Raw genomic sequence first — 18,693 nt, forward strand, 5'->3', positions numbered from 1 at the left:
ATATAATGACCTATTATTATGAAAAATATGTAATTGTATACTTACAGGTTAAGTCTAATACATCACATTGTTCTTTAAAGGCTTTTCTTCACTGTTTTTTTTCCTAAAATCCTTCTAATACATGTTACGGTTGCTTCAAAGTGCAAGTTTATTTAAACAAGAGTGCAAATTCCATACATTATTCTTCAACAATATTAGAATAAAAATTCTGGATAAATAAGTGTCCATAGATATCCAAACCTTTAAGCGAAATAAAATAATTGAAAATATTAATAAATCACACTTCCTCCAGTTTCCCTTGACTCTCTCGGACCTGCATCACATAAAAAATAATAATCTTAAAGATGTTAGTATATTCATTATGGAAAATACATTTGAACTTAATTAAGACATTTAAATTTATTTCGGAATATTCTATTTCACCTCTGGGTTGAACTTTTGCAAAGCATTCTGGGTTAAACATGCTCTTTTTAGTGACCATTGATCCAAAATACTTCATAAGGTGCATTATTGGGAATTTTTGAGTTCTTTTTCATCCACTAGACATTCACACAGCCGTATAAAACTACGTAACCACTATATAGTGCTCTATGCAGGGGTTAGGAAAGATGTTCAGACACAGCCTCAGACACCATTGATCTGACGTGCTACTTGCCAAAAAAAGAGGTGCCAGTGTAGAGGGAGGTAGCCCAGGGAAGGAGGTAGCAGCGCAAGCGTTCCACTCATGGCTGAACACCAGCATTTAAAAACACAAAAAAACAACAGCCCTTGCGGCCCAAAAACAAGACCATCCCACCAGGAATTGTTCAGGTCCCCCCCGGTTAGCCACTCTGGGCCTGGCGGTATGACCGGGGTAGTCTAATTTTCTTGGTTTACTCGGATTTCCTTCCTCCTTCTGCTCAGGCTACTATGTTTCATAAAAACAAGATCTGACTACAATGCCTCGCAAAGGTATTAATATCCCTTATCACAATATGGCATGGGCTCTAATGCATTTTATCAGGATTTTATTGAATAAACCAACACAGTTAGTGCATAAATTGAAGGGAAAAAAAACATCTTTAACCGTTTTTACGAAATCTATATATGACTTCCATGTTCAGCCTCCATATTTTGCTATGCTACCTTTCCCTGTACTTAGCCTACAGCTGCCTGCAAGGCTTTTTTCGAGTATATATTTAAAAGCTCTGCATATCTACAAGGATGGATTTTTATTCATTTTTCCTTGCAAGAGCACTAAAACTTTGCCAAAATAGATAAAAAATGTTTTTCCATTTGTGAAATTCCAAACTACAATTACCACCAACCTTCCTTTGTCATTACAAAATGAAAGCATGGCATGATGCTGCTATAACCATGTTTCAATTAAGGAAGGTTGGTTCAGGTTAATGTCCAGTATTGGATTTTACCACATATATTTATTGTTTTCCAGACTCCTGCTAATGACCTGATTGTCGGACTCCTGAGTGTTTTTTTTACTTTTAACAACACTTTATTTAGACAATTCAAAACCTATAAACAATTGACATAAAACAAGTGTAACTTAAAAATCACTATTACTGTAAAAACAAGTGACAGCTAAAATTTATTAATTGAGGAGCTTGTTAAATTTTAGGTGTCCTTCATCTCACACAGTACATAAAATATTGTTTAAACCCCACAGCTGAAAAAAATCCTCCTTGTTCTGTGTGGCTCTGTCGAAGTGAAACTCCAGCCTTATTCTGGCTTTAATGTTGCACTTCCACAAAGCCACGTCATCAAGGTGATGTCCGTCCTGCAGTCTGTCTCTACGGGACAGGTAAATCACAATCGTTGCTTCACTGATTAAAAAATTTCAAAGTCGGGCCATTGGCTTGTTTCTTCTATTTTGGCAAACTCCTCCTGAATCCTGATTGTTGAAACAGCAACATGTCTACGTTCATATCTGACCTAATGAACCTCCAATTGGCTTCACATGGTGAGTCAGAGTCAGAGTGTCCTCCCTGAGCCATATATATATATATATATATATATATATATATATATATATATATATATATATATATATATATATATATATATATATATATATATATATATATATATATGTGTGTGTGTGTGTGTGTGTGTGTGTGTGTGTGTGTGTGTGTGTGTGTGTGTGTGTGTGTGTGGGGGTGTGTGTGTGTTTGTGTCATTTAGGAATACCCACAACATTTTATCAAAAGACACTTGATATTGATAATGGTTATGAACTTTGCAAAACACGGTATATATGAAAGGATGCTGTTCCTCCCATCATTAAGACCACAATATGTCTTATTTTTTTCCGATTGCCTGAAAACCATCAACAGCTTGTTACTGTATTTCCTTTATGTCCAGAAATACTGAAAATATGGCTCTAAGCCATTTTGTCATTGTTGTGTAGTTTCTAAGGGGAAAAAAACAGGTAGATTTCAAGGTTGACCTCTCATACTTGTTTTTTAGTAATCCTTGAAGCATGTTGGACTACAGCTGAAAATTATATCATTGTTCTTCCTCTTATTATTTTCCTGGTTTAAATTCATAGCTGTAAAACGTGTGGGCAGCCAAAGCTTCTGAGTCATCATACTTGGTTGGTTTATACTGCTAACATCCCTGATGGCAATTAAAGCTATTTTGGAGAAAATAAATACCAAGGATGGAAAAGTGTATTAGACTACAGGATGACTGTGGAAGCTTCCAAAACATCGCTGGGGTAATTTTGAGCAGATCCCTTTGTGGGTAATGAGAAGAAGGCTGGACTCCCACTGTTGCTGCCATGGCTCATCCTTGGCCTTGTCACAGGCAGGTGGACACATCCCTGCCAGCCAACAGAGGAGCAACCCCACAGATGGGAAAAGCTGCTCTTCTCAATGTTCCCACAGGATGGCCCTTGGCACTCGTCCTTCTCACTTTTATGATGCCCTTCATCTTCACAAAGTGCTTCACTGGGACAAACACAGACTGTGTAAACCAGTGACCTCTAAAGAAAAAACAACTATGGGCTTCAAGCCGTTCTCTCACAGCTCTGTCCATTTTAATGCCAGGAAGGGAACGCCAAACAAAAAGTCTCTTCACATAGTGAAGGAAGAGGTATTTATTCAGATAAAATGGAAAAGGAAACTCACAAAAGATGAGTTTCTTTCAAAGTCTGAGCTAGTTGAAAGACTATTCACACAGACATATGCAAAAAAACATGCTGGTCTTTTGTTAACACACCACTTAACAAAACATTATAGAAGTGGGAGATCTATAGGTGTGTGAGAGGAAGCCCTGTTTGTGATAATGGAGGCTTTAAACTATCCTAATATGCTAGAGGGTATCCTCAATTCAGCCTGTCAAGAGTCTCCATTGAGCTTAAACATGCTGAAATCACGCTTTTATCAGTGCAGACTCTTACAAAAACTTAGCCAACAATGATTCACACTCTGGCTACAGCAATCAACCTAGACAGGAAGTAATTTCTTCCCATTTCCATCCTATGTGCCAATTAGGCATGGGTCAATATGAGATTCTCACAGTTTTTCCTTGCATGAAATATCATTATATCATCCTATTTACACAAAAATAAAATGCATGCAGTATCTAAATCTGGTGACACATTATTAGTAATTTTTTCCAGATTTTACTTTAAATTCCCAGATGGAAAAAAATTGATCTGATGTTTTCTATTTCAGGACAACATGATGAGGAGTTGGCAAAAAATCTGCATGTGTGTAAGAAGAAAGTTGATTCCAGCAGCAGCAGTCAAATACACATATATGTACACAATGATGAACAAAGTAATAGTCAATGTATGTCTAATTTCCTTTCCAATAGGCACACTAACAATTGGTGAAAGAAAATGGTATTGAACCCACATCTTCTGATTGCAGGATAATTATTCCTAATGTGTAAAGGATAACCCAACATTTTGCCAAGAGCAAATAAAAAAAAAAACATTTATGAAGCAGGGCTATCTATCCATTATCCATCGTCTGATGCTTAAAGGCTGGTTATACTCTCGCAGCAGTATGTCGCAGTTAGCTTGTCCCAGGTATGACACGGATTGATTTATGCTCAATATGGAAGCGTGGTCTGTGCTTTTTTATTCCACGACACAACGCAAAAGGGGACAATCAGGAACTATCTGTGGGTCTAGATACGGCGGGGCGGTGAGGAAGTGGGGGCAAGTTTATGCACCAACGGAGGGACTTGAGGGTGAAAAAGAGCAGGGATCCAGGTGGAAAAAGGGTCCCAGCGCACTCGCGCACCTCGCTCCCCTAGCTGGTCAAACTTCACGAGTTGTTTTCCACGATACAAACAAAACAAGCTGGTAAGGTACCAAACAGGAAATATGGATAGTGTAGAGCGGATGTAGATTTGACCAATCAGAGGCCTCCGGTCTGCAGCACTGTCTACGGTCACCTACAATTTGGGAGAGGTGCAGCAGAGTGTCTGCGGCAGGGGGTGGGGATGTCTCTGCGTTCACTGTGACACCTACGCAGACGACCTGGTTTCGAAGTATAAATCCGCCTTCAGTCCTACAACATTGCATAGGGGGTGGAGCCTATCTCTGGTCATTGTGAGAGAGGCAAGGTAATGGACAGGTCGCCATTCCGTCACAGGGAAAAGATAGGAAAAGGAATGTAAAAGGTATGTCAGACCAAAAATACATCTTTAAATATTGTATGCAAATCAGTCCCATATATTGATATAAATTTTCAATTAATGAAAAAATGACAGTCATTTTCTACATAATAACAGTGAGGGTTTTTGTAATATATTTTCAATTTTACTAGATTTTAAGAATTATAGCAAAGGTCAGTATCTGAATGCAATTCAAATTGGATTCAGTGGGTTTAGTTTTAACTAAATAAATTATAGATATTTTAATTATGTTAGATAAATGCCAGCAGAAATTGTTGGGATCTGGAGGTCTGTCCACTTTCTCCACCAGAGGGCGTACGAGATCTCCTGGAGCCGGAGCTGATTGCACCACCTGTCTCTCATCTGCTCATCAGGAGATCCATATTTGAGAAGGCGTAGGGCTTCTCTCCAGTGCCAGAGTGTTTGCCAGTAACGGTTAGCAAGCCTGAGCCAACCAGCCTGTCTGAAACTCTGACTCCTTGAGAACCAGAACCTGATCCGTTTTCTCCTCTCTGCTTCCTAGACTGAACCTGCCTGAAACCTGAAACCCTGAAGAGTTTCTCTGCCGGTGATCTGCCTGTCCTTTCTCAGAAGAACTCTGGAGAACAGTTCCTGTCAAAGATCTGCCTGCCCGCTCTCAGAAGATACTGGAAGGAAACTCTAATCAGTGATCTGCCTGCACTCAATAAGCTCTGCCTCCGCCTAGCCCTCAGCCTGCCAACAGCCTCTGGACCCTCAAGGTTCCCCCCCTCAGCTGCTCTGCTCTACTCCAGAACAGGTACAGCCCTGCACACTCTCAATCCTGCAGAATACCTCGACCTCCACTAACTCCTCTGTCCCCCTCTGCAGAAAACCCACTCGTAACCAGTCCAGTCCCTTCCTGGATCTGATAAATCAGTGTACCTTTTCAGAACCCACTCATGACCAGACAAGTTCCCCACTTGAACCTGATCATAAAACTTGTACTTTCAACTTTAATAAACCTTTGAACTTTTCTCCTGCCTCTGAGTGTTCTGCATGTGGGTTAGACACGTTAAACCAAACTTGACAGAAATAAAGAATAAACACTTATTAAAGTTTGTTTTCGACTGTTTTCTTAACAAGATGTTATACCTTGTTACCCTGCATCTCTTTATATTGTGACACCCAGAGGCAAATTCATGAGGTCAGTTTCAGGTGCTAAGTATGTGCAAACCTAAGCTTTCAATGTCCTTCTGAGCGAGCCCAGTCAGATCTGTTTCTAGTAAAGCCCAACCGAGCAAACATTGTTAAACTGCACAATAGCTACCACATCTAAATAATCCATTTGTCTGCATTTAAAGGAAATTCTGCCTATATTTATGATTATCTTATGTTAATTAAAGCAAAGTAAATGGATTTCTAAAAGGAAAAAGCTGACTGTGTTACGCAGATTTCAGAAAGAAGTAAAGAGAGCTGGTGGTATTTTTGGAAGAGTGAGAAAAACAGCCAGATAAATGCAACCTGCTGTACTGATGAATTTATAATAAAAAAAGGTTGGCGGGATATCACAGAATTTAATATTGTTCTCCGTTTTTATCAGATCTGACTTGTATCAATGCAAATATTTTTTGAGCCTAAAAACTGTTAATATTATTTAAAGCTATAATTAAAACACAGACCATCATCCTCCTGATTGTTGAACATTAAAATATAGAGAAATATTATAAAAGAAAAAGAAGAAACCAATGAAAAAATGTTTTGTGTCTGCAAGAGAAACCAAATACCCTTTTTTATATATATATATAACTTCAACCGATATTATTTAATCTCCAAATTAATTAAAAAGGGATTTTTGTCTTGCTATATTTCACAATCTGCAAGACATGTTGTTGATATATAAACCTCCTTATCATGTGATTCCTTGTGTCAAATGTCGTCAATAAAGTTTTGACAATTTACTCATCAGTTCAGTATTTCAATTAGGAGAGCAGATCTGTGACCTGATACATTAAAACTGCTTAACATGATTGGTGTGTTTTCAACTTCATGTTTTTTACTGTGATCTGCTTATTGAATTTAGTGTAGGGACTTTGAAATTATGCAGAGTAACACATCTGCAGAAAGAAGAGGAGATTGCATTGCTTTGTCAAATTCCCCACAGGGGTATACTGTAGCAGCTTTCTACTCAACCTGTTACTGTCTAACAGATATGCTGCTCAAAGCTTGCCAACTTTAGCTTTTGAATATTTTATTTTTTATTTACAAGGACCAAATTACACATATTAACTAACCAGACAAATAAAAATAAAAAAGAAAATCTCAGACAGAATGGATATTTCATAAGCAATAAGGTGCTCTCAAAAAAACCATGCTAAACCAGCTCAATAACAGGGAGGGCAGATTTTGCATGCAATTCTAAAAAATCAAAAACAATCCACTGGACTTTGTTTCCAAATTTGAAGACGTTTCGCTTCCCATCCAGGAAGCTTTTTCAATTCAAAATGTCAGGAATAGCGTTGAGTTCGAGGTTTTATACAGTAGCCCAACAAAACCTTGTTTCTGTTTTGAAAACATGCTAATTGAAACGGTTGAAGGAGTCCACTCCTTTGGCCTGGATGGGAAGCGAAACGTCTTCAAACTTGGAAACAAAGCCCATTGGATTGTTTTTAATTTTCTTATTTTGGAATGACCATGATCTGGATGACTGACAATCTTTACCAGCATTTTGCATGTACCTTAAGTGGTTTCAAACATTTGTAAGAAGAATTACTTCTTTTCTGCATCAAATAAGTTATTTTCCCTAGGGGCACACTATTATTAATTTCAGGAGGTCACATTTTTGTAGTAAGGGGAATAGCAATAGCAATTGCCAAAATTACTTCTGTAGCCTTCTTAGTGTGATTTGTATTTGGATTGGAATTTGTGATATTCACTAATGCAAACTGCAGTTTTAAACCATTGTTGTGATTTTTCTAAACAACCAAATATATCTTCACTTTAGAAAAGTGTAGTGGCCTAATTTTATTACAGGTAAGCTGTCCAGCAGTATGAAAAATCATCTCTTTAGTTGATACAGACCAGGAAAACTTACATCACTCCACCACTTTCTCTGGTAATTCAGTGTTAGGATACATAATCCAACAAATATTTGTTGTTTCAAAATTGTAATTTTTTTAATCGATGCTAACAGGTCTATGCAAAGTGATAACAGTTAAGATGCCTAAAGGTAACCAAAATCAAAACAATAACTTAACTTTTCTCAGGTTGATGTTAGATACCCACTATCCTAAAGGAGGATAGTACTGTAGGTGTCTAACAGATCTAAAGATCAACTATAAAAAAAAAGCACCATCAACAGTCTCAGTCAGTTTTCTGAATTGATGTAATCCACCCCCATCAACCGCAGCCAGCTGAACACTCTTGACCTCTCTCATTATATCAATAATAGATGTGCTGGTGTGGAGACTGTAAACGTATTTTAGAAGTTTACACAAGTGCCGCAGCTCCCTGCATGGACACACACACAGTCACGTGATGAGGATTATATGATAGTCACAGAGCTGTTGAAGGTTTGCTTCATTACCTCCACAGAAGCCAGCAGGGGTCCTGCTGGTTTCCATATCAGCCAAGCACCACTGCGAGTATAGACTGAGTGCAAGAGATGAATGTTTTTTTTAAGTAATATTGGGGTTATTTGAAGCCTTTGCATTATTTTCCCAATTGTTATCTGATAATCAGTTGTTTGTGTTCTGCTCTATAATTTGGTAAAAATTTGATATATGATGTGCATCAAATAAAGCTGCCAATAAAAAAAGAAAAAGAAATCTTATATTTACATACCTGCTTCTGTTAATGTTAGTTTATGTCATTATGTTGCTTCTTTTCCAACTAGGTAACATTGGCAGGATGCATTAAGCCTAAAGATATAGATAACCAGAAATGTATTTAGCAATGCAGAAACCAAATTTAAGTTTCCAAAACAGCTCAAATTAAATCTTTAAATGAAATATGTAGTTTAGATTATTTACATCATTTCAACAAAGGCCTTAGTCTTTGTTGAAATATTCTCTTATAGTGTCATATAAGAGAGAAGTGACTGATTCCAAATTAGACTTTTGGCATTGAAAAAACAAATCCAGTTTTAAAAATAATAATGCTACTGTATTGATTTCAGGACTAATTATTCCGAATAGGTCTATCTTAGTAGATATAATAATCGATTGGACGATCCTTCCTCTGTCCTACACAGTTGCATACATTCATATCACCGGTTACATATGGCTTTGAGAAGTAAAAGAACCTCATTCCATTAAGACTAGTATGATATATACCATAAATTATCACAGATGTTTGAAAACTGTAGTAAAATCAAATTTAGTTATCAGACAAGAATTAAAGCCTATAGGTCATGGTTTTTTTTTTCTGCCCAAAACATAATTCTGTTGAGACAATCAACTATTTACACTCTTTAAAATTTATAAACTTCAGAACAATTCAGTTAACCCGAGTGTTGTTATGGGGTGTAGAATAAACCAGAGTATATAGATCCTTCTCATTTATTTAGAGAAAGCCAACAATTGGTCTACAAATCATTTAGCTTTAAGGATATGAATTGAAACTTTGTGTCCCCGTGCAGCTCCTCTGACTTGCATAAAATGGGCTATGATGTGGAGGTAATGCAAAGTTAACCATATAATTTCTACCTACATCATCTAACCAAAACCTTTACTGCAGTAGTTGTGCTTTAGGGAAATAAAAAGTATGATGAGATCCTTTTAGAATGTGTGTGGGAGAGGTCAGTTTCCAATGTAATTCTGAAATACAACCACAGCTAAGGTGAAATTTGTTTATGAATATTGATTCTTTAAGCACTGGCTGCTGCTTAACATGTTTTTTTTTATGTTTAGTCCTTAAAGGTATAGTGGAGGATTTTCACCAATTTTTAAAAGGATCCTCTGCACTTAAAAAAAAAAAAAAAAGCACATGCACAACGCTGTACTCGCCCCCAAGAGGGAGCGCCTATTAAATGTGTGTGAGAGCATGCACAAACACATTTCTCCTCTCCTACAATTTCTAGCATCATATTTGGTGAAGTGTAGAAGTCCCTGCTGCAGTACTGCAAACCTACAAAGTTGGAATGGTGTTTCTGACCATCTTTTTATGGAAAAAAGTCATTTTATCTTTTATGCTGTTTTGGGTTGACTTGCCCTTCCCCTTGGAGTGGTATTTCAACCAGTTCCATTGTGTAACTTATTTCACCATTGATAATAATACTCTCTCACTACCTTTGTCAAACATCTTCACAAGGTGTTTTGTTTTTGTTGCTAAGTTAATGAGCACATGTTGCACCAAAATGCGTTCAACTCTGAGCCACAGAACCCATGATCTATCTGAACAAAATGAAGGCTGAGCATTCTCATAGTCTTAATACTTAAAGGTATATTGAAGGATCTTCGCAAATTTTTGAAAAGACCCACCCGCTCCACAAAAATTTTTTACATGCACAACCCTGTACCAGCTACCGAGAGGGAATGCCTCTTAAAAGCATGTGAGAGCGTGCACAAGCACATTTCTCCTCGTGCACGCTCTGTTTAAAAGTTGCCATTTGCATCACTCATATAAGCTTAGTTCCAGATAGAAGATTTGCAATTTTTCCACTATGTCAGACTCACCACCGGTAAGTGAGAATGGGGATGAGCACATAGGAGCACTTACTTAAACATATCACCAGAATGATTGACAATTTGAAGGACCACTTATTTTGATGATCCACCAAGAAAAGGAAAATCTTCCACTATACCTTTAAACTCAGAGATATGTTAATCACAAAAAAATCGATGAATATTTAAATCAAAGGTGCTGTAAACATGCAAGACAACTATATGTTCATTAAAATGATAAATAAGCAAAGTCTGGGTTTTTAGAGAGATGTCAAAGTTTAAGTTGGCAAAGTTTGTCCCAAATCTTTGCTAAAAGCTCATAATTTCTGCAGACTGACATTTATGCTGAATCTAATTATACGAATTTGAAATTATTACAAATTTATGTATCTGTTTACCAGGACATGATTGGCACAGAGAATAATTAGAGCAGAATCCAGTCATTATAATGAAGATAATCAAATGCAGATTTTAAGAAGAGTGACAGGACACCATAGTCTGACTGGATCAACTGCTGTATTTATCATTAGGAGGCATTTTTGGCAATAGAAAGCAATAAAAAAATAAGGTTAAAAGTAGGTTAATCACTCCAAAAATGTTGACTTCTTTAATTCTCAAAACAGTTTAAATTAGGAGGAATTCAGATTTTTTTTAAAAGCTTTCGAACAGCTTCAATTAGTCCTGCATGTCATCAAATCTACAAAGCAATAGTTATTCCCTAAACGATCCTCCTTTATCATCTGGCACTTTTAAAAAAAAAATGGATTAAACTCTTAATAGGGAGCTACTCAACAGCAAAATTTTTTTATTTCTGGTGCACATTTAATGAGCTTTTTTTTAGACAAAATGTTCCACAGTTGCTTTAGCTTTCAGTTTTGTTTAAAAGTCCAGAATTACATTTTTATCGCTCATTTGGCTGGAAGAGCTTGAAGCTGCTTGTTTTTTTCCCTAGAAAGGATCCACCACTCCTGCACAGTAATCATTTTCTGTAAATGTTCTTTTTGCAGAGCTCATCAGCACTTCTTTCTTCAAACTGTTTTTTTTGATAGACTCTCTTTGTGAGGGATGTTCTTCATTTTCTACTAAATGTATTACATTAAATGGTTTATCTTAAAACTGACTATAGGCTATAATGTATAAGGCTATACTTTGTATAAGGCTATAATATGGCTATAATATGGTTATAAATAAGGTAACTGGCCAATAAATAGCTCATGGGTTATGAAATTACACAAGTATATTTTAAAAAGGTTAAATTTAGATTTCTTTGCCATTTTCTGGTGACTTCTTTTTTCATTTTCATAAGTGCACACAATGATCTCAAATGAAATTTGTTTCACTCTTCACCTATTCTTTGTGTAAGAAGTTACTAATAAACCACGTTTCCAGTATCACTCATGATTAACAGCTGGGCTAAAGCCTATAGGAACTCCTACAGTTTTGTATTTTTGTGCCATTTTCTTAAACACATATTTGAAAATGTGAAATCAATCAATTTGTCTCCTTACCTGAATTGAAACATCACTGTATGATCCTCCTATAACTCCAGAAATAGCCAATGGAACCTCATTTTGGATGGGTCTGGAGCCATCAGGGCAAATGAACCCTGGGTCTTGCACCTTGGTGAGCGATGCCCTGACAAAATCCAGTGACTGCTCCAAAGCATAGGTGTCTTTGGAGCAGGTGTCTAGGATATGAGCGCCCAACTTGAGGCCAGGAAGGATACGATCACTGGAGTTTATCTCATCGAGCGCCAAAAGCATGGCTTCCAGTCTCTGGATTCCCCGCTCCTCATTGATTTTCCCACAGTCCTCCATCCCTTCACCTTTCTCATGCACAGGGAACAAGCCACCAATCACCAAGTCCCCATCCATGATGATCTCGTGTTTGGCTGAAGGAGGTAATCTGGAGATGCTCGGCAGGACCCCTGTTATCAGCACCTCCAGCAGGAACATGTGAAAGGGCCAGTAAAGGGTGAAACTGGCCCTCAAGTTGGTGCAGGGTGTTGAATGCAGCATGGTAGGTTCAGGCTCCAAGGTTTAACGGCTCAAAGAAGAAATGGATGAAGATTCACAAGGACTGAGGGCAGAATACGTTCAAGACTTCTGAGCCGAGCATTTCTGATATTTCCTGAAAACATGAGAGAGAAGTATTAGAAATCAATGAAAAAGCAAATTCCTCATAACAGTGTTGTACAGAACCTTAATGGTATTAGGATTATTTGTGATAAAATATTCCAAATTTGTCCTTAGATGTGAAGAGGAAATAAAAAAAAACATACCATTGATTAACTGGTAATGAACCATCTAAAGGAGATCATAGGCCTACCTGTGCAGCTCAGGGAATGATGCAGTCAAAACAGGAATACATTTTATCCTGGGACATCTTAACCTCTTACCCAAATAATTTAGGATACTCATGGAGTTTACCTGGCTCTTAAAAATCATCAACCCAAGTTTCCTCAATCAGAAGCAAGTCCAGCTGAATTTAACCACCTCCACATCACTCTGAATTGTTCTGATTCATTCAAATTATGTGTCAGAATCAGCTGGTGAGATAAGAACCTGCTGGACATCAGCTCACTAAAGGTTGTGGAGGTAACATTTAGGAGATCTAGATGTTACATCCACTAAAATACGCGCAAAGGAACAGGTATTTCTACAGAGAGGATCACCAGTATCCACACAGACTGGACACAAAGTGAATGTTACCTTCAGAATAGTGTCACAGAGAGCTATTTGCAAAAAACAGCTGCCACAGTGGCAGTTTCTTCTCCCAGGCTGTCTCTCTGTTGAACGCTTTACAGTCAGAGTGAGGAGATCATTACTATGCATATTTGCTCTAATTCAACCTTATTTTCTTCTTTTATAACTGTAACGGGTTATAACCCGTTACAGTAAGCTGTATATAAAAATCTTTAGAATTAAAAAAACAGATTCAGATTGTTTGTAACAAAATGTAGATATTAATATTTAAATTCCTGGACAGTGAAAAAAAAAATGGAACCAAAATAAAAACTTTTTGTTCATGTGCAGAAACTTAGGCCATTAAACCAGACTCTGATTCTGAAAAGGAGACATAGTAAAACAAACAGCTAAAAGTCTTGTTAGTGTGGATTATATTTGGATTCATTGTATTACACTCTTATACCCTTGAATGCAATTCATGGCAGCCTACTGCATTCAAAAATTACCTAACTATTATGGATTTATACCATGTCTTATTTAGTCCCGGCATAAAAATAGCAGTTCTTTGAACACTTCAGAGGATCGTTAGAGAACATATTTAAGAAACACTTTAAACCAAGGCATACTACAGATACGTTAGGATGTGATGTAATGTTTAAAGAAGGGGTTGTTATGAAATAAATCTTCAAACTTTGAACACCTTACTTTACAATGCAACTACAAAGCTACCGACATATTTCTTTTCAACTAAACCTGTCCAGGCAGAGAAGTAGCAAACAAACATGTTGTAACTCTAGAGAGGCTGCAGAGCTTCACAGCAGAGGTGAAAGAATTGGAGATAAAGATATAGCAGTTGTGCACTGTACAGATCTTATCTTTAGGAACAGTGTTAATTGGGATTTTAATGCTGAAGTTCGGAAATTCGATCTCTGGGTGTGAAAGGGCACAGATATTAAAAGAGACTTTTTAAAAGTAATTGCACACACACACAAAAAAACCCACTAAGGCCAACACTTTTTTGGGTCAAAATCCTATCAAGCTTATGCATTTTACATTCTAAAGTAAAACCCATATTGATTTTTTTTTTTTTTTTTTTTTTTTTCATCAGACCATGAAAAATGAGTGGGTCCTCAGAGTGGTCCGCATCAAACATTTATATATAGTTAAGGCGCTACAGAACATATTCTGCAAGCTTTACTACTGAGATAACACATAGACAGAGGTTCACCTCAACGGCTGTGGTTGCCATAGAAACATTGTAGATAAAGAAAATAAGGGTGGGACTGCAGGGGGAAGTGGGCACTGAGACACGTATTCTAATTCAGCTTCCTATCATGTTGTGAGTTTTCACAGATTTGACCACAGAGAGCCGTGAATGTGATGTATGATCAGGTAGGTAGGCAGGATAAAATATGCAAACCTGTTCGATGCAAGCGGTTAAATGAAAACTCCTGGGTATGTGAGTCAACATATTTATCATAGCAGATATCGGATGTAATGTTTTCATAGGGAAGATGTAACAGCAGAAATTGAAACAGGTAGATAGACAAAATTAAGCTTCTTTGGGGTAAAAGATGTTTGCATTTCTAATAGTTCTCTATCAATAAGACTGTAACAAAAGACACCAGTGTTTTCAGCTATGTTCTCCGACTTTATTCAACCTGAATGTGTCCTGTTTCCTGTGGTCATAGAAGCTGAAGACCGTCACAGTTGGTGGGGGTAGAGATGCAGAGGCTGGATAGAAAAACACCAGCTTTTGCCGCTACACACAGATAAGACCATGTGGATAACGTGTGAATTAGCATACTTTTACACTGAGAGATGTCTTTCGAGAGCAAGGAACCAGTTCAACCATCAAACAAGACTAAAAATTAGGAGACTAAGAAAGGAAACATATTTATTTAAAAAACACGAATATTTCGCCAGATCAATGTTACATCATGGCTGTGGATGGGAATCCCTATAACGCTGTTCTTGAATCTATAACTCCTCTGCCCATCAAGGATTACACCAAATAACATAAGGCTGCTTGTGATGTTGTAGCAGTCCCAGATCTGCTGCTGCTTTGTCCTCTGAACAATGAGAACAGGTGGATGGCATTTCTGTACCATGTTATTAGAACCCAAAGATAGAAAAAACTTAAGGAGTTCAATTTTAGAAGTCTAATTGCCCCTCTATGTTGTCTGCTGGAGCAGATGGCTAGAAAGAAAGGGTCACAGGGTGAATTAATGGTCCAATAAAGAGAAGCCAATTAGGCTGACCTATTCAAACGAAACCAAGTTTGGACATTCAGAAAAACATCTCATACTGCAAATAAATACTCAAGCACTTTATTTACACATATAATGTTTCTCTCCAATTACCTGAAACACTGACTAAATGAGAGGAGTATTTAGAGCTTACTTACACCCGCGCTAAGCTAAATCTCTGCCTCCAACTGCAGAGAAGCTTCTCGATAACATCATTAAAAAACTATCTTGAAACGACTGTCACACACTCACACCCAGCAGCCGATGAAGTCACTGTGCTCTCCAGCTGCCTGCGCTCAATATTCTCTCTGAAAGGAGAGTTCAAAAAGAAAAAAGGAGAAAAAAAGCAGTAGAGCTTTTTCTCAGCTTTGAAACAGCAGCTAATGTAAGTCTGTTGCAGCCCCGGCACAGAAAGGAGTTTCTTCACAAAGACATTTACCTTTATCTTTAAGCAAAAACAGCTAATGTGCAAGATGTGACTAACAGACGGGAGTTGGAGATGATGAGTGACTTGGATGTAAAGGACATAATTTGATTGTCACGAAATATAGTGTGTGGAGAAAGTAGCAAAGAGCAGATGATTAAAATACAATATATATATTTTTATGTGTATATCTTTAATGCTAAACTTTTACTTTTTTCATTTTTACTAAATGTTGACATTAACTGAGACTGGTTTTATACCGTTTCCAGTTTTATTCAACCTCTCAGTGTAAATTACATTTTATTCAGAGCGCAGTTCACTGCACATGAATCCTTCAGACTATTGAGTGTTGAAGCAATAATATTAATATATCAATCAAAACATTGATTAAAATGAATAAGGGAAAAAAGCATCCCACGTCTAAATATCTGTAAAGAAAAAAAACAACTAAATATGTCTTTTTGAAAGCAACTACAAAGAAATCGGTAACAAAAACAAAACAAAAAACAAAACAAACCTATCCTCCATCATTCCTCTTCCATGATTTCTATCATATAATCTCCAGCAGGGACTCAGTATATCCCTGCACCTGGACTTGTCAGCTGCAAGAATTAGGATGCAACTGTGGTTGACCAAGAGCCAGATGATTGCATTTGAACATGGATCAGAGGCATAATTTCATCCAAACCTGCTGGGTGGGATCTGGGCTGTCAGCCCATTTAACTCCCAGAAACCACATTTCGCTGGCTTAAAGAAAATATCACCTGAATGGTTATGACGGGAAAATTAGATCAGCAGTCAGAGACTGAGACACAACAGGTTGGTTCTCCTTAAAAATATGAACAGCTTTAGACACTGTGTTATTTGCTTAGAGTCTCATCCATTCTAATATTTATATTTTTACACTATATAAATAATGTAATAATAATCAAATAAATAGTATTTCCAGTGTTGCAACCTTTTTCTTTCCCAGGCCTGTTAGCCACCAAACAATTGTTATTCTGTCGTTTCTGAATTAAAACAATTTGAATAGAATAAAGTGAAATGTTTGGAAAGTTTTGACAACAAATGAGTAAGGTTAACCGGATTTGTCCAGCAATCCATGTGAGAAGAAAATGTACCTTATAACTCCGGAGCCATTAATAAATGTTTTTGATAGTTTCCTACCCCTCTTGGAGGTAGATCTCTAAATCATCCCTGCGCCAGCCGCGAATCGGTACACTTAACCCAAAGTCCGTGTGGCTTCATGTAACAGAACCGAATCCAGATGTTGCTTACTTTCAGCATGTTCGCCAGCCAGCTGTTAAAGATCTGTCCTTGGTGCTGAAGTGCTGCTCTCACTGACTCCTCCTGGTGATCCCACAACTTCTGCCTCTTCAGCCGTTCAATGGGTTTTCATTCACAACAGAAAAGAAGAAAACAAACAAAAAAATCACTCACGACGCTTCCACAGCAACCCCAGATGGATCCCACCTGTCCGACGGCAGAGGGGCTCTAAAACAGAATGAAATCACAATCTTTGATCTGTGGCATACAGCGGGGACGCGTCGGGAAGTTACTTGGATTCAAGTTGTCAACAAAAAAAAAGAAGCAGTTGAGAAATGCTGCTGAAGACCAGTTGGATGCAACCTTCCTCTGTGCCTCCACAGAAATAATGACGCGCCGATCTCTCCTGGCCACCCCGATTGTTTCTCGACTCGAGAGTAATGAGCCCACTGTGCAGCGGGGAAACTGAAGATACGAACAACCAAAATACATTAAACATGCTTCTACCTTCTCGTGGGTCTAAAAAATAAAAGGTGACATGTTGATTTAACTGCGAAATATGTCAAGTTATGTAAAAATGAGAGGGAATTCCCAAACAATTATACCAGATCGTTTTTCGGTTCAACATATTTAGACTGACGAGAAAAGGATATCTATTTTGCTTATTTTTTATTTATTTTTTTGGTCTCTACAGGAAGGCTGACCGGGTCCTCATTCACCTCCATCTCATTAAAACTGAATGACACTTGAGGTGAGTGGCGCGGCACTTAATAAACTTGAGAGGCACAATGCATAGTTAGTTTTTCTCTAAGAGGAGAAGAAAAACACCAAGGGACACATTCATGGAGGGGATGCTCCGATGTTCTTGAGCGTTCTGCTTTTTTCCTTTTACATTTTTTTCAGTTTATCCCCAATTCACAACAAATCTTGTCTCAACTACTTTATAAAAAGGTGCCTTTATTTCAAATGATTATCTGATGGTTATAAAACCATCCACTTTACTCATTCTACCCAATGAACATGGGGGTATTTTGTACACCTACAGATGTGTTATCAGAGCCTGAAGCTTAAGTAGAGACACTTTTAACAAAAATGACTAGATATAACCATAAGAAGAAGAAAATAAAAAATTGTTAATGCAGTTCTTGTATTTTCTAAGTCTAATATACAATTTTTAAAGATGACAGGAAATAATTTGAAATCAGCAATTCCACTCTCCGGGGAAAGGCCTAGGGGTGTAGAACATTCAAAACAACATCCAACATTCCCAGGTTTGGCTGTGAAAGCAATTTCCCCCAAAGAGCAGACCACAAGATATTGAAAGAAGTCTCCCAAAACCATTAAAATGTAGCCACTGGACCTACAGGAAACTCTTGCTACTATTGATATGAAATCATATACCTGTACATTTACAAAGACACTTTATCGCTGTAAAATTCATGGGAGGTTTTCAGGAAGGAGGCCACTGCTCTTTAAGAGAAATCAGGGTGGATGTAAAGGTAGACAAGGACAAGATTTCTTGGAATATTTTTTCAATAACAGATGAGTCTAAAATCTGTTTATTTTTACACTAAAACAGAGCATGCATTATACTAACTATTGAGGGTGTTGGTGTCATGGTTTGGGAGGTGCTTCGCTGCAACAGGGGCTGGTCTGCACACTATAATATAAGACATGATTATCTTTACCTCATACCAGAAGTTGCTTAAATAAGTCATAAGAAATCTGGAAAGAGAGAATTAGCAATGTTGTAAAAAACACAAGGTAAAAAATACCTGTAAATTATTGATATAGAGATTTTTTTTAGATTTCTAGATTGG

At 37.4% G+C, this 18,693-nt stretch overlaps 1 protein-coding gene across 4 annotated transcripts in view; it reads right to left on the reverse strand.

The window, feature by feature from the left end:
* The window catches only part of grm2b (glutamate receptor, metabotropic 2b), a 52,846-nt gene extending 35,378 nt beyond the window's left edge, over window positions 1–17,468 (reverse strand). For 2 of the 4 annotated variants that reach the window (XM_038273006.1, XM_038273009.1), the window contains exons 1-2: window positions 16,886–17,036; window positions 11,756–12,377 (exon numbers count right to left, since the gene is read on the reverse strand). In XM_038273006.1, the coding sequence (XP_038128934.1) occupies window positions 11,756–12,265 (510 nt within the window). In that variant the 5' untranslated portion in view covers window positions 12,266–12,377; window positions 16,886–17,036. The other 2 variants (XM_038273008.1, XM_038273007.1) reach the window with 2 other exon arrangements.
* Between the last annotated feature and the right edge of the window lie 1,225 nt (window positions 17,469–18,693).

The sequence above is a fragment of the Cyprinodon tularosa genome, unplaced genomic scaffold (genome assembly GCF_016077235.1).
Source record: "Cyprinodon tularosa strain WSP-4 unplaced genomic scaffold, ASM1607723v1 ctg85, whole genome shotgun sequence".
NCBI lineage: Eukaryota > Metazoa > Chordata > Actinopteri > Cyprinodontiformes > Cyprinodontidae > Cyprinodon > Cyprinodon tularosa.